Source organism: Ramularia collo-cygni, assembly GCF_900074925.1.
Source record: "Ramularia collo-cygni strain URUG2 genome assembly, contig: RCC_scaffold03, whole genome shotgun sequence".
Taxonomy (NCBI): domain Eukaryota; kingdom Fungi; phylum Ascomycota; class Dothideomycetes; order Mycosphaerellales; family Mycosphaerellaceae; genus Ramularia; species Ramularia collo-cygni.
Genome location: NW_019716257.1, coordinates 1,341,021 through 1,363,625, shown reverse-complemented (window position 1 = coordinate 1,363,625; position 22,605 = coordinate 1,341,021). Strand labels below are relative to the sequence as shown.

General features: G+C 51.3%; 10 protein-coding genes; 6 read left to right on the top strand and 4 right to left on the bottom strand.

Annotated features, from left to right (window-relative positions):
- Positions 1 to 1,453: 1,453 nt before the first annotated feature.
- RCC_02885 (related to fluconazole resistance protein) lies at positions 1,454 to 4,469 on the bottom strand (the record flags this gene model as incomplete). XM_023768178.1 has 18 exons in its annotated part: positions 1,454 to 1,793; positions 1,859 to 1,897; positions 1,961 to 2,051; positions 2,107 to 2,175; positions 2,227 to 2,334; positions 2,419 to 2,485; positions 2,544 to 2,707; positions 2,764 to 2,811; positions 2,865 to 2,919; positions 2,971 to 3,015; positions 3,067 to 3,089; positions 3,148 to 3,281; positions 3,337 to 3,393; positions 3,446 to 3,543; positions 3,609 to 3,794; positions 3,889 to 3,922; positions 4,033 to 4,120; positions 4,181 to 4,469. 18 exons carry the CDS (start codon positions 4,467 to 4,469, stop codon positions 1,454 to 1,456), a joined length of 1,935 nt encoding a protein of 644 aa, XP_023623946.1.
- Positions 4,470 to 5,360: 891 nt separating this feature from the next.
- RCC_02884 (uncharacterized protein) lies at positions 5,361 to 5,912 on the bottom strand (the record flags this gene model as incomplete). XM_023768177.1 has 2 exons in its annotated part: positions 5,361 to 5,739; positions 5,794 to 5,912. The coding sequence occupies 2 exons, from the start codon at positions 5,910 to 5,912 to the stop codon at positions 5,361 to 5,363; spliced, it is 498 nt and encodes a 165-aa protein (XP_023623945.1).
- A 297-nt stretch (positions 5,913 to 6,209) lies between these two features.
- RCC_02883 (probable ATP-dependent (S)-NAD(P)H-hydrate dehydratase) lies at positions 6,210 to 7,346 on the top strand (the record flags this gene model as incomplete). XM_023768176.1 has 3 exons in its annotated part: positions 6,210 to 6,291; positions 6,366 to 6,463; positions 6,546 to 7,346. The coding sequence occupies 3 exons, from the start codon at positions 6,210 to 6,212 to the stop codon at positions 7,344 to 7,346; spliced, it is 981 nt and encodes a 326-aa protein (XP_023623944.1).
- Positions 7,347 to 8,387: 1,041 nt separating this feature from the next.
- RCC_02882 (related to UDP N-acetylglucosamine transporter (MNN2)) lies at positions 8,388 to 9,674 on the top strand (the record flags this gene model as incomplete). XM_023768175.1 has 4 exons in its annotated part: positions 8,388 to 8,467; positions 8,526 to 8,542; positions 8,620 to 8,960; positions 9,027 to 9,674. The coding sequence occupies 4 exons, from the start codon at positions 8,388 to 8,390 to the stop codon at positions 9,672 to 9,674; spliced, it is 1,086 nt and encodes a 361-aa protein (XP_023623943.1).
- Positions 9,675 to 12,242: 2,568 nt separating this feature from the next.
- Positions 12,243 to 13,965, top strand: RCC_02881 (uncharacterized protein; the record flags this gene model as incomplete). XM_023768174.1 has 4 exons in its annotated part: positions 12,243 to 12,411; positions 12,515 to 13,261; positions 13,341 to 13,580; positions 13,634 to 13,965. 4 exons carry the CDS (start codon positions 12,243 to 12,245, stop codon positions 13,963 to 13,965), a joined length of 1,488 nt encoding a protein of 495 aa, XP_023623942.1.
- A 735-nt stretch (positions 13,966 to 14,700) lies between these two features.
- On the top strand, positions 14,701 to 17,055 carry RCC_02880 (related to nucleotide diphosphatase; the record flags this gene model as incomplete). XM_023768173.1 has 5 exons in its annotated part: positions 14,701 to 15,036; positions 15,096 to 15,296; positions 15,368 to 16,083; positions 16,152 to 16,343; positions 16,395 to 17,055. The coding sequence occupies 5 exons, from the start codon at positions 14,701 to 14,703 to the stop codon at positions 17,053 to 17,055; spliced, it is 2,106 nt and encodes a 701-aa protein (XP_023623941.1).
- A 684-nt stretch (positions 17,056 to 17,739) lies between these two features.
- RCC_02879 (uncharacterized protein) lies at positions 17,740 to 18,710 on the top strand (the record flags this gene model as incomplete). XM_023768172.1 has 3 exons in its annotated part: positions 17,740 to 17,761; positions 17,818 to 18,212; positions 18,270 to 18,710. 3 exons carry the CDS (start codon positions 17,740 to 17,742, stop codon positions 18,708 to 18,710), a joined length of 858 nt encoding a protein of 285 aa, XP_023623940.1.
- A 58-nt stretch (positions 18,711 to 18,768) lies between these two features.
- Positions 18,769 to 19,877, bottom strand: RCC_02878 (related to 3-ketosphinganine reductase; the record flags this gene model as incomplete). XM_023768171.1 has 3 exons in its annotated part: positions 18,769 to 19,593; positions 19,647 to 19,778; positions 19,833 to 19,877. The coding sequence occupies 3 exons, from the start codon at positions 19,875 to 19,877 to the stop codon at positions 18,769 to 18,771; spliced, it is 1,002 nt and encodes a 333-aa protein (XP_023623939.1).
- Positions 19,878 to 20,142: 265 nt separating this feature from the next.
- RCC_02877 (probable JLP2 DnaJ-Like Protein 2) lies at positions 20,143 to 20,916 on the top strand (the record flags this gene model as incomplete). XM_023768170.1 has 3 exons in its annotated part: positions 20,143 to 20,215; positions 20,282 to 20,745; positions 20,803 to 20,916. 3 exons carry the CDS (start codon positions 20,143 to 20,145, stop codon positions 20,914 to 20,916), a joined length of 651 nt encoding a protein of 216 aa, XP_023623938.1.
- A 638-nt stretch (positions 20,917 to 21,554) lies between these two features.
- The window catches only part of RCC_02876 (probable dipeptidylpeptidase III), a gene marked incomplete at both ends in the record, with an annotated part of 2,563 nt that continues 1,512 nt past the window's right edge, over positions 21,555 to 22,605 (bottom strand). The window contains 2 exons of the mRNA XM_023768169.1: positions 21,555 to 22,177; positions 22,238 to 22,560. Coding sequence (XP_023623937.1) covers positions 21,555 to 22,177; positions 22,238 to 22,560 — 946 coding nt within the window.

The following is a 22,605-nucleotide window of genomic DNA, read 5'->3' as shown; positions in this document are numbered from 1 at the left end:
TCTCAGACGCTTCGTGGTTTCCCTGTATAGATAGATAGGTGTGACTTCCGTAGCTACAGTGYTCCTACCTTATCTGTACGTAAGGTAGGTACGTACGGTTAAGGCTTGAGCAAGCTAGACAATCCAAGGTTCTGAGAAGGAGGTAGAATCTCTGACCTGAATTGAGAAGAGGGCATAAAGCCTAGCTATAGGTATGTAGATCGGCTTCAAAGTAAGCAAAAATTCGTTCCTCGAGGACTTGATACTTAGAGGTTACTACTACGTTGTTATTGTTCTGGGGGGTTTCTGCTTCTTTTTTTCTGGGTGTTCCTTGTTATACATAGCTGGACGTGAGTGCTCAACTAACTAGTAGTTGTACCAGGAAGGAAGAAAAATATCAAGGATTCTTGAGATGAACAGCGAGGTGTACCTTAGGGAGTAAAGTAGTACAGGGATCGTCGGAAGGAGAGTGAAGTAATATAAAAAAGACCCACGTTATCTAAAGCCCCCCTTCCCCCTTTCGATGAATGACTTACCTTACCTCCTCCACGCACGAATTTTTTTCCAGGGGTTTCCTAGAATAATATATTCCGCCAAAACGAGCTCATATCTTGTGTGATGAGATGCAAAAGTTTCATAGTCAATATTGAACAAAGGGTCAATTTTTTGAGACCCGCTTCGAAATGACCATTCATTCGTCAACCTTGTGGCCTTTCTCATCCCTTACCGTATAAAATGATCGTGTGAGAGCCATGTTCATGTCTCATGAAGTAAGCGGAGGGAGCATTAAATTACAATCAAATACATACAAAATTGATAACTAGATAGAGTTATTAGAGTATTGCTATATTGCATATCGTCGCTTCTTCGTCGTCGTCGTCTTATTGTCGTTTCTTCGCCGTCGTCGCATGTTCGTTTTCATCGCGTTCTCGTTTTCATCGCGTTCTCGTTTTCATCGCGTTCTCGTTTTCATCGCGTTCTCGTTTTCATCGCGTTCTCGTTTTCATCGCGTTCATCGCGCTCTCATTTTCAGCGTCGTTTTCATCGTCGTTTTCATCGTCGTTTTTATCGTCGCATGTACAGCCCCATATTTTGAATTGATTACTTTAGACAGGTTTTGGAGCCTCTGCACTACGGCTTAATGGCCCTATACTAATATTTGATTTAGATCACATAATATCTTTTCAGAACGGCCAATCAGAGCGTGGACCCTTGCGACTCAAATATTTTCGATACCCTCTAAGGTGACGTTTCGATTGTATTTAACGCTCCGCTTCGGCCTTCGAACTGGCCCTTCGCTTCGCTACGGGAGTTCTCAGACCTCGCYCCGCTCAATGAATTTGTCTACTTTGTGAAAAGAAGGGGTTGACAATTGCCCTCTCTACAAATCCATAGGAACAACGGCAATCCTTACGAAATTCCAAGAAATTATTCTCACACATTACATTAATCTAACATCAACACCATCCACCACTTACACCTCCTTCCTCTCCTTCCCCTCCTTCCTCTCCATCTCCCCGAGTCTCCCCTCCCCCCCTCCCTCCCCCTCACTCCCACTCCCCCCACGACTCTCCTCATCCCTCCTCCTCTGACTATCCTGCTCAAGATCCGGCGCCGGAGCAAATTTACTCTTAGCACGAATCTTCTTTCCCTTGAAATAGAACAAAAAAGGCATGGGAATGAACAACGCAGAGACACATCCTAGCAAAGTCATGCCGTAGTTGATTCCCAGACCGTTGAACATGTATGTTGCAAAAAGCGGGAAGATGGCGCCGAAGAGACTGCGCATTATTGTGTTGGCTGCGATTGCGGATCTGTGGAGATTGATTCGTTAGGGATGGATGGGAGGGAGTGAGAGGAGGGGATGAGGGGGACTTACGCGGCGAACATTAGGTAGGCGTCGATGAGGTAGTTTAGACTTGAGTATGGAGTTAGTGCGGATTCTCAAGAGTAAGAAATGCTTTGTATCATTAGAGCTCACCATTGAAGAAAGACGGTGTAGATTCCGAAGCCTAGACATAATCCCGAGAGGGTTGGAACGATCCAGTGGATGTCTGGCGAAGCMGTCCACCCTGGAAAGGTTAGCATGCTTCATCACATCCATATGCTTGTGGTGGTAAGACGTACCGAGCCAGAAAAGTCCAGCAGTGAAGCTGATTCCCCCGGCCATTGTCACTGGCATTCTCCATTCCGGGACTTTACGATCGTGTCAGCTGATTCATCAGGTATGGAGTATTTTTTACTCACCTGGAATATTGTTATTGGCTTCTAATTTCCTGGCGTATTGAGGAAGGTCTATTGTCACTGCGGCCAAGCCGATGAGAACTCCTGCAATCATCCCGAAATATGGCAATCCTACATGAGGATGGTTGTGTCAGCAGAATTCTCAAAGATGGGATGATGGTAAAAGCAAACGGCCTTTACTTTGAGATTCCATACCAGATATTCCAGGGCCAAAGCCATAGATATCGCTAAAGATGATGCTGTACGCCGTGAGAGAAAGATACTGCGAGGAGTTAGCACACTGAAGTAACCAGGAGTAACCAGAAAGGGCGAGGAAGTACCAAGATGCCATAGAGGAAGCTCATATAGATGGTGATGTAAAGTATGATCGGCTCTGTAATCAACAATTTGACTGGTCTGGCGATATTCTTGACGGCCAGCTCTTTGAGATCCACTTCGACTTCTTCTTGCTTTGCGTGGATTCCCCAGTTTCGTGTCAATCGACCTTTGTCAAAGTCAGTACTTCGTGCCAGCATGAAGATCTTGCGGTGGTCTGCTTACGAAGTTCTGATGCTTTGCTCACAAGGATGACCGGTCCGTAAGTCTCCTCTGTTTAAGCGTTAGATGGAGGTGCAAAGCCGACAATCCCAGCGAATAGCTACCTTGAAATAGAAGTGCCAACGTGCCCGCCGCAAACCCCATGAAAGCAGGAATGTACTAGGAGAAATCAGTAATGACGCCAAGACGTACCCTTCACGCTCAACATACTGCGCAGAATCTCCAAGTCAAGTAAGACGATGCAATGAAGCCTCCCTAAATCTCTGTCAGTAGGAGGAATGATACATGTGTGATATGCATTCATACGATGAATGGAGCCATCAGAGGACCTGAAAGGACGTCAGTACCATGCCTGAACCGAGATATCACACACATTCGGGAGCCTACCCATGAWGACAGTTGCCGAGAACAGAGCGACCGCGAAGCCTCTGACTCGGTTGTTGAACATGTCAGCAAATACGGCCGCGACTACAGCCAAAGGACATGAGCCGAAGAAACCAGCAAAGAATCTGCAAATGACCCTGGGATGGATGTTAGTCAAGTTTGCGCATCCATCACAACGACAAGTCTTCTCACAAGGTCTGATAATCCTTCGCCACGGCCACACCAATCTCGAAAATACCGAAAGAAAACCTTGTGGGATGGTTAGAAGGTGGGCATAGCAGTGCCATTTCGAGATACGTACGCGGCGAGGATGATTGGTATGCGACGACCGTAGAGTTCACTCATAGGGGCAAATACAACCGGGCCCACTGCGTATCCAAGAACGAACAAAGATGTTGCCTTACAAGGGGGAAGTGTCAGCGTACTAGACTTGCAGATTGAAGGAACGAATCTCTTCCACTCACCAGCGTGACCACTTCTCGTCCCAAACCAAAGTCCTGGCCTACATATGGAGTCGCAGGCGAGAAGACGGATGATGCAAAGGTTGCCGCTAGAGAGTCGAAGATGAGGATCATGGAGATGTAAATCTTCTTCTTGGTGGGCCAATTCATCGCATGTCGAGGGTCGTCGTGACCATCGAACTCCACCACCTGGTGAAAAGAGCGAAGCAGTCAGCAATTTGTGGGTACACAGACAAATTGTAATAAGGCTTTGAAATGTGCTCTTGACCACTTTCCAACTTACATATTCTTCTTGGTCCGGCAGGGGTGGAGGGTAGCTGAGAAGATTAACAAAAGGGTTAGCCTACGTCTCGATGGGAGGGTTCAGGCGGACAAGATGAAGCAGCATGTCTCAACAGCCATGATGCCCGTCACTTTTCCAACTTACGGTTTCTTGCCTCCAAAGCTCGGCAGCTGAACGTTCTCGCGGTTGGAATTTCTGATCGATCCGACAGTCAAGGAATGTTGAAGACGATCTAAGTAAGACCAGGTCAATTAGACCGTCACCACTCATGAACGGGTGTACGAAAACTCACGTTCCTGTATACGCTTAATGGCTGTAGGATGCCTGTCGAGATACTCCATGAGTTCATATTCCATTCGAGTCGACGACCTGCTGACAATTGTCGAGGATCGATGTCGCTGGATTTGGGATCCATCCCGGACTGAAGAGCCTGAAGAGCTGACTGAATTTTCTCGCTCTACTTCTTCGGCGTGCAGTTGATCGCTTCTTGCCTCGAGGACATTGTTGGGGTCGTAATCGTGCCAGCGAACCGGATCGGCGTCTCGTTCTGCATTGGCAATGTTTGCATCTTGAATGTTCATGGTTTTCTTTTTTTTTTTTTCAGCACGCGCTGGCGAGGTAACTTGTGTGAGTGAGGCACAAAAGCGTGGCACCTTTTGTATGGCAATTCCGACTGAGATCTCAACTCAACTGTAGGTAGGATGCTTTGTTAGTTTTGCCGTCCCGGACGACCTTCATCCGTAGTCTGCTGCCGCCGCCGCAAAAAAAGTGCCGCGAATCGCTGGTTCGGTTCGGGCGTATTCCACCCTACGTCATCGTCGGGACGCCTCTGCGGGACATGCTCTGTTTCCCTCGAGGCCAATGTGAGGGCGTCCATGGATGCATGCTTGCATGTACAGTACTTGCTATCATCATTGTACGTGGATACCTACAGACGAGGTGGCTATMGTCAGCGTCGCACTAAGTACTGAAGGTGCGTTTGGCACGCTGCGTGAGACTGGACAACAACAATAGCGAGTCTTGGAGGCAGTCGGCTCCCCCACATGGTACATCCATATTTTACTGTTGGGGCCTTCGTGGAATCTTCCATGCCTCAACAATCTGCTCTCAGTTATAGCGGAAGCGAAAGTGCAGGTGTTTGGGAACACATCCATGCGAGGATTGATTCGAACTGGAGCGGAACATCGGCATTGTTCGACAGTCAGCAAACTCAATTGCAATACATCCATGCAGGCAAGGACGATGATCCCGATCCTTGCAAGGCGACCGAAATTTGCTACTTACTCTACCTACTAGATAGGTATACTACTTTGCACGCGCCGATTACATACCCTACCCCTACACCATCGTCCACAATCGTCGATGGAACACCTGCGACCACCACTCTCATGATGACGGACGCCGAGGGTAGGCTGCGGTAGATGGATGGGAGCTGCCATCAGCAACAGCAATCATATCTATTCCGTCGTCGCTCATTTATTGGGATACCCATCTTTTTCAACAGGATTGGCCGGGCCGCCTCGCTGCCCAAGGATACCACCAACATCAACCTCATGCTCCTTCTTTTCCTTTTCATGCTGTCGTGCTGGAGCTTGCTCGGCCTTTTTCTTGTCCAAATCCGTCTCAAAGGTTTGCTCGCTGCCCGAAGCACCTGGCTTGCGATCCACCGCCGATGCGACCTTGCCTTCGCCCGGAGCACCCATCTGTGCAGCATCCAGCTCTTGTCTATCCAGACTCTCTTGTGTATGGCCGCGAGTCTCTTCCCCAGGCGGAGCACCGTGGATGCCACGAGCCCGAGATGTCACGGTGGCCTGGTCGTCTCCTACCGGCTTCCCTGCTGATCGGTGTGCCCTGGAATCGTTGTCATTATTCTGCTGTGAGTAGTCAAATGTCTGCATAACTCACACTGCATCTTCTTCGMCTGCACTGGCATTGCGTTGAGCTTGTGACTCTTCCCAATTAGACTTATCCGTGGGATTTCCAGCAGTCTCATACGCATTGTTCGGAAATGGTTGTGCACTCATAATGACGTTTCTGTGCTGAGAGCCGGTGGATCTTTGGTGGTGTTCCTTTCTAGATAAAGTACTTTACCTTATTCTGGTGTGTCGAGACCAATAATGCTGGGTTGCTCTCCAACGTCATCATTAACCACATTTCCCCGTAACGATGACCCGCTTCTCGGATCATCAATCAAATCATCCACACCTACTTTAGCAATATCACTGTAGAGCCTTGCTTCCATCAATACCACATGTAAACCTTTCCACAAACAATAATACCCGTCTCTCACAATACAATACTCCCAACATATATCGACAAACATGGCCTCTACCCTCTCACGCAGTGRGATTCTCGGCAAGGTCTACAAAATGGTGCCTCCGATGCTGGAAAAGTTCCACAAAGGTAAATTTCACACGCGAGCAGCAGGCTACCATTAATCAATGACACCATGGGCTGAGCTTGATGAACAACAACAGGTCAACTTGGGAGAGTGGCCGTCATCGGAGGAAGCGAAGACTACACGGGAGCTCCCTATTTCTCGGCAATGGCCTCTGCCAAACTCGGAGCGGATATGGTTAGTCCACGCCGTCTCCTCGAGACTTTTGCTCCATCAAAACAGTATAACTAATACTAATAATGCTTGTTTTGTTGAACAGTCACATGTAATCTGTGAGCCCAGCGCCGGAATGGTCATCAAGACATACTMTCCCAACCTCATGSTCCACCCATATATGAGACAGCAGAAGAACCTCGGGGAAAGTGAAACCATCGATAGCGTATCCGAGCAAGTCATCGGCATGCTCGATCGACTACATGTCATAGTCATCGGTCCAGGTCTAGGACGCGATCCCGCAATGCAAGAAACCTGCGCCCGTGTCATCGTCGAGGCAAAGAAGCGGAATGTTTCATTTGTCCTTGACGCGGATGGACTCTACTTGGCTCAGACCCGACCGGATCTCGTTCAAGGCTACAAAGAGTGCATTCTGACTCCCAATGTAGTCGAATTCGGACGTTTGGCTAAGAGTAAGAACATTGACACGGAAAAAGAAGATCCAACTCAGCTATGTGCGAAATTAGCCAATGCTTTCGGCGGAGTGACAATTATTCAAAAAGGCCAAGTGGATTACATTTCGAATGGCAAGCAGACACTTGTTTCGGATGGAGAAGGTGGTCTCAAGCGTTCCGGTGGCCAGGGCGATACTCTGACGGGATCTTTGGCGACTTTGTTGGCATACCGCAAGGCATACCTCGAGAAGATTTGGGACCATGAAGGCGATTTGCTACCGGATGAATTGCTCACTTATGCGGCTTACGGCGGCTCGGCTATTACGAGGGAGTGCTCTAGGTTGGCTTTCAAGGAGAAGGGACGTAGTTTGCAGGCTGCTGATCTTACGGAGCATGTTCATACTGCCTTTTTGAATATCATTACGGAGAAGCCTACTGATGCTAGGCTTTGAGGGGGGTTGCAAACAGCAGACTTGGTAGCTTTGTCAATGTCCAACCTGCTGAACAAGCAACGATTCTTACAATACATTCAACACGATGAAAGAGAAAGCACGAAGGTCCTTGGTCCGGAGTCACATTTCAATTCCAATGTGCGCAGGCATTGTACAGTAGGTAGTCTTGTACTCCCATCGGTTACCTTAGCTGCTGTTGTCACAACATACATCATCGTACTCCCTCCTACATACCTTAACTTTTAAGGTAGTATTGATTATTACCGAGACGGATGTTACAGGGGTAAAGAAGAAAAGAAAGAAAAAAAAAAAGGTCCCAAGTCGAGACGCACGACATCGTGGCCAAAGCACACGTTGCACGAGAACAAACAAACGGCCCCTGGTGAAGAGTGGACTAGGTGTGTTCTGTACCACGTTATGTTAGGGCGCCGATCGACAATCAATTGTTTTGACGTAACCCATTACCTGCCTGCTAGAGATGGAAGAGCTGTGCTGTCCATCCATCGGGAAGAGCTTGTTGCTAAGTAAGGTAGTGGGTCCCCGTAAAACATGCACCACGGTTCGAACAAATTGAGAAACCCTGCGGGAACCTGCAGGAAATCAATGGTGGCCGGCAGACACAGACACATACAATGTCTCGTCTCTCCCGCCGAACGGTTTCAGATACATGGTAACGTTCCATTGCCTACCCTAAGGTACCCTACCCTTATTGTATAGGTAGCAACGGCGCCCGTGAGAGGGTCGTGAGATTCTCTTCCCATGTGCTGTCCTTGACATCATTTGCTTCTTGAGCGGACCGCGCAGGCGGCGTATATTGATCAATTCAATATGGTAATGTGATTCCGGTGATGGCAAAGACATCAAGACAGATGTCGAGGTTCACGAAGATATCGAGAAAGTCCGTGCACCCGCTAGTCTCAAGGGGCGGGCAGACTGGCATCATGGAGAATTCCATTGGTCTTGCCGCTACCAAGATCAACTTCGAGTTCGACACTTTCGCACTCATCATCATCGTCCGGAGAAGGTTGCTGCCTCGCAATCATGATCGGACCTTTGRCGACGACGGCATTGATCTTTGGCGGGTGCTGCGTCAATGTTTTCGCCCTCGAGGCCATTGTGAAGTATGCCCCCCAACTCGGGAATTGAAGTAGTTTTCAATATCACTAACCAACCATACAGACTCGAATCCAGCAGTGGTAAGTAAGAACAAATCATATATATGATGGCGCGGAAAAAGAAAAACACACCACTCATCTCATGGCTCGCTATATAGGCTTGATCATCACATTCCTGCAGTTCGTCTTCGCGACGCTCAGTTCGTATCCATCTCAATTTGAAGCCGGAGCACCCTATACCCTTCGCAGAACCAAAGTGCCAGCGACACGATGGGCTTTTATTGCAGCCATGTTCTTCGGCATCAACATGCTGAATAATTGGGCTTTTGCATACAATATCAGCGTGCCGGTACACATTATCCTCCGCAGCTTTGGGAGTGTGACGACGATGATTGCGGGCTATATTCGAGGGAAGCGGTACAGCTTGCTGCAAATCTTGAGCGTGGTGCTTTTGACTATGGGCGTGCTTGTTAGCGCGTGGGCGGACTCGGAGAGCAAGGTGCGTCGTCGTGTGAGATGGTCCCATAACACTACTGCACAATCCCACTGACCTGTCTGTCTCAAGGGCAAGTCAATGTCTGTCGAGAGTGACTCTTCGGCATCGGACTTCACGACGGGACTCGCGATTTTGCTCGTTGCACAATTCATGTCTGCCTACATGGGTGCATACACCGAGGACACTTACTCGAAATACGGTGCCAGTTGGACGGAGAATCTCTTCTACTCCCATCTCCTCAGCTTGCCTTTGTTCCTCCCTCTGGCTGGAACCTTGCAGCAGCAGTATCGCAAATTGGCAGCTACGCCACCTGTCAACGCGCGCCAGTACCTGCTCGACGGGTTGCAAACCAAGTATTCCCTTGTGCCAGCGATTGCGAACAATCAGCTACTGGCGCTACTCTGCACGTTTCTGGAGGATACCCCACAAGGGATACTGTTTCTGCTCACAAACGCGGTGACACAACTTGCTTGTATCTCGGGCGTCAATTTGCTATCCGCCAAATCTTCGGCCGTTACTGTTACGATTGTTCTGAACATTCGCAAGCTGGTCTCGTTCATACTCAGCACGCTGCTCTTCGGACACGAATTGAGCACGTCCATGATCATCGGTTCGACATTAGTATTCGGAAGTGGTGCGTTGTATGGGTGGGAAACGAGCTGGAGGCTCCCAAGGGATAAGAAAACCAAGACGACGCCGAAGCGAGCTGTTTCATAGTAGACGTTTGCGTGTGCCCAGGAAAAGTGGCTTTGACCATGTGGTGCAACGGAAAAGCCATGCTTGTCAGTCTGCGTTCGTAGCCGTGGGTATGACCAGGATGTGCCTGTCAAATGGGGAAATGCAGATCGAATCGGACGCCAGGCTTTGTGAGAAGCATCACCCAAGCAGGCTTCCCAACCAATCCGGTGGGGAACGACAGGCCCGCTTGAGGAGGCGCGTCTTTGCCCTTGATGCCTGGCCTGGCGCTGTAGGGCGACCTCGAATCTGATGATGAGCAGTTCATGCAGCCGGACATGCCTTGCCTTGCTGGTTTGTAGTGCATCATCGGCGGTCTGCGTCTTCACAATCGGCCATTACTCTCATTCAATTCTTCGTGCACAGTGCTGATGACAATAAGTATCACGCCGGTGACGATTGGATAAACCATGATTGCTGGGGTGGAGACGACGGGACCATGGCTTTTGGGAAGGTCGGCTGCCGGGAGGTGTCGCGATCTGCATTGCGTGGAAAAAAGGCACGTGCGGTCGCGGCGTGAAGGATTGCAGCGGAAGCCTGCCACTTGGTGCCACGAGAGTACCAGTGGGTGGCACAGTCTCCGCTGATATGATGCGAACAGGGGCCATTCTGTACTCCGGCCTGCAGCGGTTGCTGCGCGCACAGAGACCTCTCTCCTGTCCAGTCAACGATGCCTCGAGTCCTCTGGGGCTCGTCTCGTTAGTCGCCGGCGCATCTCAAACCGGTTTATGCTCCACAAGATGATGGGATCTCCACTGCTCCAACCTCGCTCCCGAGCGCCGGCGATCACGCAGGATTTTGTCTTTTGTCGGCGAGGGAAAATCCGGTCCACCTACTGCCAAATGCTCGTTAGCGTGCCAGATCCTGGGCTCCACTCTAATTTTTATTGCGCCTGCAGCGCTGGGCAAGCTTCCCTCCACCCACGCAGCCCACGCAAGCGTTTCCGTCGGTTCGTCGCCATCGTGCTTCTTGCATCGCACGGAGCGATTGCGATTGCGATTGCGCCACGAGCGGGTGACGGTACAGTAACCGCCAGGTACGGTGCGATGCTCTCAATCTCCGCGACATTGGTGAGCAGGCACCGCAACAATGGCGACCATTGCACGTAGGCTTCCATGTAACGCACATGTGCTCTCGCGAACCGCTAACGAACCACATGCTGCGGAGGCTCCGGGGATCTGGAGAGGTGCGGGTGATTCGGAGTGCAGAGTTCAAACTTCAAAGGGCTCCAGCGTTCGGCAGAACGTTGCTAGTAGTAACTTACCTAACTCTGGGCAGCGTCTGCATCGAGACGAGACAGTCGAGTCCACCACACGGTTTTTGCAACAATCACATCGTACGGCAGACATTTGTTGCTGTGAGCGTGCTCCCTTGTTGCGGGCGGGGCTGTCATCGGTACCTTGTTGGTGGTCGCCTCCCAGTCATTATTCACGCTTGCACGATGTGCTAGTCGTTCCATGAAGTTGGTGTGTCGATGGACTCGGGCGTGCTGTGTGATGCGTGAAAGGTAATCTCACTTGAACCTAAAGGAGCCATGAAACGGCCAGCGCCAGTACCTGATCTGTCGCTACTTGCCATTGCCTTGCCACGTGATGCGCACATTCGTCCGTGTTTCTTCCTTTTGCGCGCCGCCTTCGCCGGATACCATTGCATTTGCTCTGACATCTCCCTTTCGCAAAATCCCGCCCGAGATCTGCCACTTGCGACTCCGAGCAGCGGCAAGGGAGAGAGAATTGGGCCACCTCCAAGATCCCGCATCTTGTCACGTCACGCTAGCTGCCTCTCTCTCGTCGCAGAAGCGGGCGCCCAGCCCCAGCCCCAGCTCACCTCTCCAATCCATCCATCGCGACTAGGTACCTACACGGTCGACCTGTCCGTCCATCATCCGCGATAATCGTCGACGGACACCACTCACCCCCGGAGCGCTGGAGTGACAGGACCTGACGCCGCCACTTCTGCTCTGCTCTGCTCTGCCCTGCTCTGCTCCTCTGCCTCGCTCTACTCTGCGTGTCCGGAGTCCTTCCCCACCCCACCACGTGCTGCTGGGTCTAACCGGGATTTCCTTTCGGCGCATCCTACGCACAGCACAGCACCTTCCCTCCACAAGCCCGCCTTCACGACCTTACCTGCCCTTCCAGGTCGAGCCGCCTCTCGTCCCCACCGCGTCTTCCACGGACCGGGATTTCGGTCGAAAAGCGTTGCTCCAAGCCGGCAAAGGCGCATGCACCCTCATCCCAAAACACTTGCTTGCGCGACCTTGCTGCTGCCGTGGCCGCTTGCCAAAGCTCAAAGCTACTACTTCACTTCTTCACTGTACGTTATTCTCCGATTCGCCTGCGAAAACCCGTTTGTTGCACGCGCAGTCTGCTAAGCGTCATCAGCAGCTTCTTCCGCCTCGAACACGAGTGAGCCACGAGTTGTGCGAGTGAGAATCATTTTACTCGTCGGAAGCTCACTTTCCCGTGGCCATTGCATCGTTTCTCCCGTCCTGACCTCACCTCAATTCGTGCTTTGCATTCGCGAAGCGCCCCCGAGCGACGTGTAGTCGCCATGTCGTCGTCGACTGCTAGTGCCCAGCACCAGCAGCAGGCTCAAGGACTACCCTCCATCAGTAGCCTCACCAATGGTCTGTCGGCACCCGCTTCCATTTCACCGGACCAGCAATCAATTTCTGACAACGTTCGAGACTCTGGCACTTGGCCTCAGCCTCAAAGCAAGCGTACGTCCGTTCCCGCTTCCCAATGGAACGGTCATGGCCGCATCGTGCCGCGATTTTTTTAATCTACAACCGTCTTCCAAAGCTGTGCTAATGATATCCGTAGACAATTCTGCAAACAGCCAAGGCCTTCAGGTCCACACTCTGCTGAATCCTGATGAGTCGCCCTCACGGCAGTCAATCCCCAACACGCCGCTTTCTGCGCGCGTCCCATCCTCGGCGGGCTCTGTTCTGCCATCCATCAACCAAGGGTTCAGTGACAATTCCAACCGCGACAGCTACAATCGCGACCACCTTGGCCGAGAGATCAACCGCGACAGCTATAACAGCAGAGACAGCTACAACCGAGACAGTCTAGGACGTGAACTTAATCGTGACAGCTATGGCCGTGACAGCAGAGACCTGGCACCTCATCTTGACTCGCGACGTAGTAGTGTCGACAGCCGCATGCATCAAGGCCTCGGCAACTTGTACATCAACAGTAACATGGGTCCGGGCTCCCCCTACGAGAGCGCAAACACTTCTCAGGTGTCTCTGGCAGCCAGCCTACGCCGTCCCAATGGTCAACCGCTGTCCCCGCTCAGTGCACGCTCCAGCGTGCGAGGGCATCCTGCGCCTCGTATAGCACCTCCCATCATGCCCGTAGGACGGGGTCCTGACGTTCCCGATCCGACKGCAGCGAAGCCCACTCAAGGTTATGCATGGGCTTTCCCAGACAGCGCGATTCCCGAGGAAAGGAGAGGCYCCGATAGTGGCGAATCGAGTGTCGACCACAATGTGTCGAGGCAGAACAGTTTCGCCGCTTCCTCGATGCGGAGTAGCATATTCTCGACCGACGCACAACTATCACAAGGTCAGCGACATTTCCAAGAAGGGTGCATCAAGCTTTCTTCTTGCCCTCCTCCCACCCGGCGGCATGCTAACAAGCGTAGACCCCAACAATACCACACATCATCATTCGATGCAGCATCGGGCAATACAGAGTCTACAGAATGAAGGACTAACACCACAGGGTGTGGGAAACTACAGCCGAACTCCCGAGTTGCGAGTCAGTCACAAGCTCGCGGAAAGAAAACGACGCAGCGAGATGAAGGATCTGTTCGAAGATTTGAACAAGGCCGTTCCGTCGAATGGTGGCACCAAAGCCAGCAAATGGGAGATTCTTACCAAAGGTAACGCGCAATGATGGAGCCTTGGCCGAAGACGCACGCTAATGTTTGACCAGCGATCGAGTACATCCGCTCTACTCAGCACAATGAACGTAGCCTACACAATGAGGTCCGCCGTCTGCAGATCGAAAACGAAAATCTGCGCGAGTGCGGCAAGAACAACGAAATGATGAAGACGGAGTTGCAGGTCATGCACCAGCACCTGCGGCGTCTCGATCCCAACGCTCCCCACGTCTACGGCCACTTCACGTCGCAGCTAAGTCAGTCGCAAGCGAACGGCAATCCTGGAATCGCATTGCCGCCCCTGAACGCGGCGCAAGGGGTCGGCCAGAATGCCTCCGCTGCAGCGATGCAGGGAGTCGAGTACAACAACAACTTTGGAAGGTAGTCGATGTTTGCGACACTGTGATTCAATCAGAGGATGACGGCGTCCGAGTCGAGTTGTCGGCAGTTATTGCGTGGGCTCATTTTTATGGAGACGGTTTGTCATGAGTTTGCTCTCACCCGGCCATGGCGTGGCGTCGGCTAGCACTATACCATATTTGCGATTGGGGGCGATGGAGGGAGTTTCAAGGCTTTGTGGAGGGTTCACATGGTGTCGCTTTTGTTTGAGCATGAATGGCGTTTTTCTGTTTGTTTGGGAAATGGCACCGGCGACGGACTTGTCAACACATATAATGTGCATTACCGGGGTGAGGGGAAGAAGATGGATGTCTGATGGCTGGTGCATGAGATATGTATTCTAGCAAGCATGCAGTAGTGCAAATCACACTTTGATGCTCTGCTGCTATCGTCATCCACATCATTTTAAAAGAGCGATGTCCTCTGCTCGCCTTGTTGTGGTGCTCTCAACGTGGGATATCCCCGAGACCCTGGATGGATGTTTTGGGCGCCGATCCCTTTTGGCGAAGACGTGGAAGTACTTTACCTCCGACAAAACGTCTATCACGGGAATCACACGCCCGAGACCTCTGTTTCGGACGTGCTGCCTAGAGAGGAAACTTCTTCCCACAATGTATTAGACATTGCAGCTCACCCTAGGTCCCGACACTGTTCCGCGCATCCACCTCCAGCCCATCCCGGACCCGCCGTTTGCCCTGGCATGATCCTTCGCTTGCAGTAAATGGACGCTCCTGAGTGGAAGCCTACGAGTCATCCTCGTGCTCACCAAGACGATGTTCCGGATGACGGAGACAGCGTGGCCGGTTATGAAGATATCCCTTCCAAGGAGGAGATCTTACAGCACGACCACGAAACTCTGACCGGGGAAGAGGAGGCGGAGAGATTACTGGGCGGCGCAGCGGAGGACAACTCTGGTATGAGACGGGTGCGGCGTCCACGGCATCGAAATCAGCGGCGACTCGAAGAAGGCACCCGCTCGTCGAGCGCAACCAGCAGTGCTACGTCGAGCCAAGAGGATATACGGCGGACGGCAATAGATCGAGCTGGGGTGAAGAAGGTGTGTAGATACAGTACAAGAAAGAATACATTGGCCCATCTTGAGCTGATGTTCTGCAGACCAATGTGTCATTCTGTGGACGACTCACGGCACTCTATCTCGTGATATGCGTTGCTTTCCTGGCCTTGTTGTATGGCACATACGCTGCAACCGCACGTACCGAAGCTTCCGTGGGTTATGCTCCGTTCAAGACTCGCTCCAATGGAACACATGACTTCCAGCCTACCACTGTCCTCATCAGTTTGGACGGCTTCCGAGCAGTATGGCCACCCAAGACCGACCCCAACGCATGGCGAAATGACATGGGCTGACCTTTGATACCCGGCATCAGGACTTTGTACATCGTGGCTTGACGCCCGCACTGTCCTCCCTGATCCAGCAAGGCGTGTCYCCAAAGTGGATGAATCCCTCGTTCCCCTCGGTGACAGCTCCCAACCACTACACTTTGGTCACAGGCATGTATCCTGAAGCCCATGGCATCATTGGCAACACCTTTTTCGATCCTCTCGCCCAAAAGGAGTTTTACTTTACAGATCCAGCGCGTTCCATGACCGAGGAGTGGTGGAACGCTGCAGAGCCCCTCTGGCAGACTGCCGAGCAACAGAATGTTCCGACCGCTATTCATATGTGGCCGGGAAGTGAAGCTCATATCGGCAAGATGGAGCCAGCGTACGTCGACAAGTATGACGGGCACGAATCTCTGCAGAACAAGGTTGATCGCATCCTTGGCTGGCTCGATCTTCCCGGGCCCAAGGATTCCGGTGCGTTGGAAGCAACACCAAGGCCTCAACTCATCGCTGCCTATGTTCCTGATGTTGACAGGGACGGCCATCTCTATGGCCCAAACTCCACATACATCAGAAGTACCATAACAGAAGTCGATGGCATGGTCGGATCGCTTCTCAAGGGTATCGAGGAGAGGAACCTGACCGACGTGGTCAATATCGTTGTTGTATCTGATCATGGTATGGCCACCACGTCAAATGATCGTCTGATACAATTGGAGGATTTGGTGAATCCCGCTCTCATTGAACATACTGATGGATGGTACGTGCATCCTTCCTCCTAGATGGCGGAGCTTCAACGATCATCACTGACAGAACGCGGCATGGCAGGCCCCTATACGGACTCCGTCCACACGACCAGTCACAGACACACCTGCAGACCATGTACGAAGACTTGTTTGCCAAAAGCCAGTTGCCAAAGTACAAGGATCAATTCGATGTTTACCTAAGAGATGTCAATATGCCAGAGCGATACCACTTCAGTCAAAACCAACGCATAGCCCCGCTATGGATAGTTCCCAGGTGAGTTCCACCGCACACATCTCTTGAATCTCATCCTGAATGTTTCAACAGAGTTGGATGGGCGATTGCGCCTAAACACGAATTCGACCTACAGGAAGCGATGGCACGTGGTGAAGTATATCATCCTCGTGGACTCCACGGATACGACAATCAACATCCTCTGATGCGAGCAATCTTTATCGCGAAAGGTCCTGCGTTTCCTCATCCTGAAGGAAGCATGGTCGACGCCTTTCAGAATACCGAAGTGTACAACATTGTCTGCGACTCTCTTGGTTTGGAGCCCAAGAAGAACAACGGCACTATCCGACTACCTTTCAAGGTCAATGGCCGACATGATTCTGATGCAGATGCTGATGTCGACATTCCCGAGGATCTGGATGATTTCGAAATCGTTCACCCTGTACTACTACCGCCTGAGATTCCTAAAATCGTAAGCATATCATCGTCCCAACCTGATCCAGAAATCACTCCAAGCAATCCTACAACCCAAGAGCCTTCGAGCTCTTCAGCTGCTGCAAGCGAAGCTACTATTCCCAAGCCTTCGGATACTTCAGCCGTCGCAAGCGACACCGACGCTGCAGACCATGCTTCTGAACCAACGCCAAGCAAGTCCAGCTCATGGCTAGATTGGGCCAATGGCAAGCTCCAAGCTGCAAAGGCTTGGGCGACGGATGTTTTTGGATCGCACAAGACTAGCAGCAAGGGTGATTGATTCTTAGGGAAGCGGGAAAACTTAGGGCATCTCTACCTTAGAAGTCCGAGAAATTCATTGTTCATATCTTGTAGCGTTCAGCAGGGAGGGAAGTAACTATAAGTCAACCTGAAAGACTGGCGGGAACAGTCGGGTGCCTTTTCCAAACCTAGTTTCAATGTTGCAGTAAATTATGTTGGGGATTTAACGAAGCAATTGCAATTGAAATTGACGAGACGGAGCGAGGACTTCTTCATAACGACACAATAGACATGAATGATGACAAGCCAGATTATCCGCACACCCCCATGAGCAACATTATTTCAATCCAACTGTACCTGTCTTGGCATCTGACTCGCCGAGTGATGGATGAATTTCAGCCACAATAGTTAGTTAAGTATCCGAAGCTTTGTCAGACACGCTGGCCCCTCGTTCCTCAACGGAGGGGAGAACCTTGGAAGTGTACTGACGAAGCCCCAGATATGTAAGCGGGGGGACCGACATCCGTTTATGACGGATGATAAATGTCTCCGAAGACCTTTTGGAAATGTCTCCGGCTGCCTTGATATGTATATATAAAAGCAGCCATGAATCACACATCATAGGCATTCAAACATCCCAACGACAATCCCAAAAACAAAGCACAGCAGTCAAGACCCAGAAGTACTTTATTCAAACACACATCTCCAACTCCCATACACAAATATGACCACCCTCCACGATGGCGGTAAGTCTCCAAGCACACCTCTCTCCCACACACAACGAAAGCTAACACATCATCAGTCACCGGCGACGACTGGCGAGAAGCGGCGCAACTCTACAAGAAGCTTACGTTTGGCGTGACCATGAGCCCCATCACTGTGATGCTGGATAGAATGAACGCCATGCTCCCCTTCTCTCAAGCAACAGGAATCTACGACAACGGCACCGGTCCTGGATCGGTCATCACCCGAGTCATCAGTGACTACGGCTCCAGCATACCTCCTTCAGCTTCACTATCATGCTCCGACTTCTCAGGCCCTATGATTGAACAAGTTCATAAATCCCAGGCAGAGGAAGTTGCGAAAGATTCAAAGTCTCCGTGGAACAGATTAGATGCCCAAGTGAGGAATGCAATGGATCTTGAAGGCGTCTTGGATGAGTCGCAGAGTCATGTCACGGCAGGTTTCGTTTATTTTGTGAGTTGGGATCAAATGCAACTTGTAGAGAGCTCGCGGCTAATGTTTCATATGTAGATGACTCCGGACCCACAGAAATGTCTGAGTGAAAGCAGACGAGTTCTCCAGCCCGACGGGGTCCTGTGCTGCTCTTCCTGGGTGGACAGCGAGTGGATGAATCTTATGAGACTTGTGGAGAAGATCCGACCAGGCATTTTAATGCCTGYCATCCCTGAGGAGTGGAGGAGCGTTGCTGCTTTGCGAGCAGAACTCGAAAAGGCTGGATTCCGAGACGTCAACGCTGAGGAGGTCGAGGTGACAATGGAGTTTGGAGGGCACGATGCTTTTGTCGACGTTCTACTCACAAAAATGCCCGCCATGGCGAACCTTGTCAAGGACTTCTCGGAGGAGGAAAGTACAAGGCTCGAACAACTCGTGTTGGAGGGTCTCCAGCAGGTTGCACCTGAGCAGCCAGGTTCCATGCGAGGTACGGCTTTGGTAGCAATAGGTCGCAAGTAGTTGCTCGAATCATCAGGCGATTGAGTGTAGAATCCAGAATGTTGAATATCGAAAATCTTCAAGACGTTGGAGTCGGGGCACCATGTTTCTTGCCATAGCTGAACACTTTTCCCTCCAAGTCCGGACCGATGAAGAGCCATGCGATAGCAGTGATCCAAGAGAAGACGGTATCGACGAACCAGTTATTTCTGGGGCTACCACCGAGTGCACTTGCTCTCATTGCATGTCCCAGCAGCTGGGTGGTTATCAGATAGCCACCACTTTCAAGTCCACTAATAGCAGCTTTGGCCACCTCGTCCTCATTCTGGGCAGGGTCGTCCTTTTCGAGGATCTTGGTGACTTCGTGTTTGGTTTTCTCCTCGTTCTCATGGCCAGGCGATGTGAWGGTACCAGGACAAACGCAGTGAATCTTGATGTCTGCTGGCGGGCCATTTACTGGGTCTTTCCTTCTCGCTCCGTTGTAGAGATTCACTTCAGAGCGCAGAGTATCCGCAAGAGAGCGCATCGCAGATTTGGGAGGTGCATAAGGCGCGTAGCCTGCCACTCCAACAAAGCATACTGTGCTTGATGTTACGATGAAATGGCGCGGCTTTGTACTGCTCGAAGTTTTGGTCGTATTGGGCTTGATCCAGGCTTTCAGAGTCGATTGGGCCAGATACGCCGCTGCAAAGTAGTTGACATCCATTTGCGACCTGAGAATTGCCACGGGGGTGTCTAGGAAGAGTCGGGGCTCACTCATCCCAGCATTGGCCCAGACAACGTCCGGAGGATTGCCATGGTTCCATACAGTGACCTCGTTGATGATCCGGGTGTTCTCCTCGGGTTTGGTCACGTCTGCGCTGATTGTAAGGAATCGCTGGTGTTGTGGGTTCTTCGCGGCTGCCTTTGTAGTGTGTTAGATGATATCACCTGCGAGTCTGGCTCAATGGTACACACCGAGATATATTTCAAAGCATCGTCGAGTTTCTTCTGGGTTCGCGCAACGATCACAACATTGGCGCCCTTCTGAGCCAACAATTTTGCCAAACCTCTTCCCATGCCTTGAGAGCCGCCCGTGATGACCACCGTCTGTTCACAACGGTTAGTCTCCGAAATTCGCGTAACAACACTGCTTCTGCTTACCCGTCCATCAACATCAAAGTGGTTGGTTCTGGAGAGAAGGCCCATTATGTCCAATGCCAGCACGAATAGTAGCGCGCTCAACACGATTGTGGCGTAGAAGAGTACCGCGGCCATCAAGCAAGTGTTGATGTACTTAGGTTTCTCTTGCGTGTATGTAGAGGGAGGTATGTGAAGCTCAGGGGCAGCGTGTGTCAAAAGTCGTGGCCCCAAGTTCATCTTCATCTTCACATGCAAAACCGGGAATCAGCTGCTTTTTCAAGTCCAGACGACAACGACACGGAAACCTTTTTGGTCACCAAACAGCGCCATCATGGTCCTCTACTACAAGAGTGCCATTGTCGAACCAGCGGCGTTCATCTACGTCGGCAAGGACAAGGTCGAAAGTGAGACCGCCTAGCATCACAGCTACACAGTAGACCAGCTCCACGCTGATGCTGACCGGGCTAGAGATGAGGACCTGATTGCGCACGGCTGGCCCGAGGACGTGTGGTTCCACGTCGACAACCTGTCGTCGGCCCACGTCTACTTGCGCATGCGCGACGGCGAGACATGGGATGCCATCCCCACCGAACTCCTCACCGACTGCGCCCAGCTCACCAAAGCCAACTCGATCGAGGGCAACAAGAAGGACAATATCACCGTCATCTACACACCATGGGCCAATTTGAAGAAGACGGGCGCCATGGCCACTGGACAGGTCAGCTTTTATGATTCTAAAAAGGTCAAGCGCGTCTACGTCGAGAAGCGGGAGAATGCGATTGTGAATCGCCTGAACAAGACCAAGGTCGAGAAATTTCCCGATCTGCGGCAGGAAAAGGCAGATCGTGAGGCGGAGCTGCGGAAGCGCGAGCGCATACTACAGCAGGAAAMGGTAATGCTGCTGGAGAATTGGACAACAACATGTTGTGCTGCGGTTCGCTGACTCTTGGGGTAGAAGAAAGAGGATGCCAGACTCGCCGAGGAGCGACAGCAGCTCAAGTGGCAAAAGGAACACATGTATGATGATATCCACACCGAGGAGAATCTCGCACAGACGAGCAACCAGGACAGGGAGGAGGGGTACATCTCCGACGATTTCATGTGAAGAATGAGGCATCATATTTGATGTGGATGTGAGGGTGTATCGCTTTCGCGTGTGGTCGAATGCAGCTAAYTTCACGCGGGTGCGAATCGCGCTCTCGCATTGTGAAAGCTACATGTATGTAGGTTGGGTAATTTAGCAGAGGGGAATGACGAACTCATCCTTTTATAAATTACATAACACTACCACAACTATCATGGGTCTCTTCTTATTATATCTCGATGGGGATTGTGCTTCTCTCGAATCATTCTCGAATCTTGACGACCGGCCAACATCTCAAGGTAAGGGTTAGTGTTGGGGTAGTACGTATAGAGAGACTTGCACGCGAACGCCATTGTAAAGCGTCATTGAAGCATGGATCGATCATTCGACATGACCACGGTCGACAATAAGCTGTCGAGCATCGCTTGAAATCGTACAGTCATATGCAGCAGCGTCGTGGCTACATGTAATATATGTTCTGGCAAAGTCTAGACGCACGGCATTCGTTATGACAGGAATTTGGCAACGGTAATAACTACCACAGCATATAAGCGTCCGACATATTGCTTTTGGGCGCGTCTTCCAATGACAGCGCAAATCTCAGAGCAGACATCGGTCGCCTACCACCATTCATACTGCAGTGGGATTGATCCATCACCTCAAATATAGTCCCTGTCAACGAATGACTGAATGAGACCCTCCGGCGAAGCATCGTACTCCTTCAACACCACATCATCTCCTTGCAGGACAGTGTTCGCCTGAACGAACACCTTCCGAGGCTTCTTCTGTCGCAAAACCTCTGGTCGGAGCTTCTCGGCGTAAAACTCGTTGACTTCTGTGATACCCTCGTACAAAGCCTTGCCAGCCTTGAGGTCCGCAGTGGCCTTGTAGACTTGCAGCTTCTGCAAAAACACGTTGACCGCTTTCCGACCATGAGACTCGATCTTTGTACGGTCGAGCTTGATGACGATGTCCGACAGATCGTCTTTGCTATACTTGAGCTCACAGAATTCAGGTCCGGCTTCAAGGAAGACCTGGAGGAGTGCAAATCTTGCTTGCATATGAGCTTGTCCCCAGCGGCGTGAATTGGGGTCCCAGAACTCAAGAGCAGCGACTCCGGCGCGGGCCATCTGCAGATAGCAGACGTACAATACGTCGCCGGCCACACCATTGATGTCCTCGGTTCCGTCGCCAAAGCCGAAGATGCTGAGAATCTTGTAGTCTGGGCAAAGAGACATTGCCACGGACTCTGCGCGGCACTCCTCGTAGGAAGGTCCCATGCCTGCTCTGATGTGTCAGTGGGGAATCCCTCTTGAGAAAACGGTGTCTTAGCAATACTGACCTCCAAAAACTGTGCCCCACGTTTCCGATGGTTTATACCACGAGGAGATTGGCTTGCCATCAATGGGAGAGATGGGAGGGTTCTTGACATTGAAATTGAAAACACCTGGCTCAGTCTCCTGCAGCAGCTTTCCACATCCGTGTCCGAGCAGCTCGTGTAGACCGACTTGCACTTCGAAGGCTTCATTTTTGTAAGCATCGAATACTTGCTGATCATCAGCATGAATGAACGGCGTAGGCTCCTTGGGAGCCGCGGCCGAGAGCACATTTCCCAGCGAGACGTTTTTGAAGCCATCGTTCTGTCTCACCACGTCATAGTTTGGGCTATTCGACAATCTCGCATTAGCAAACCTCCCTAGAGAATTCGAC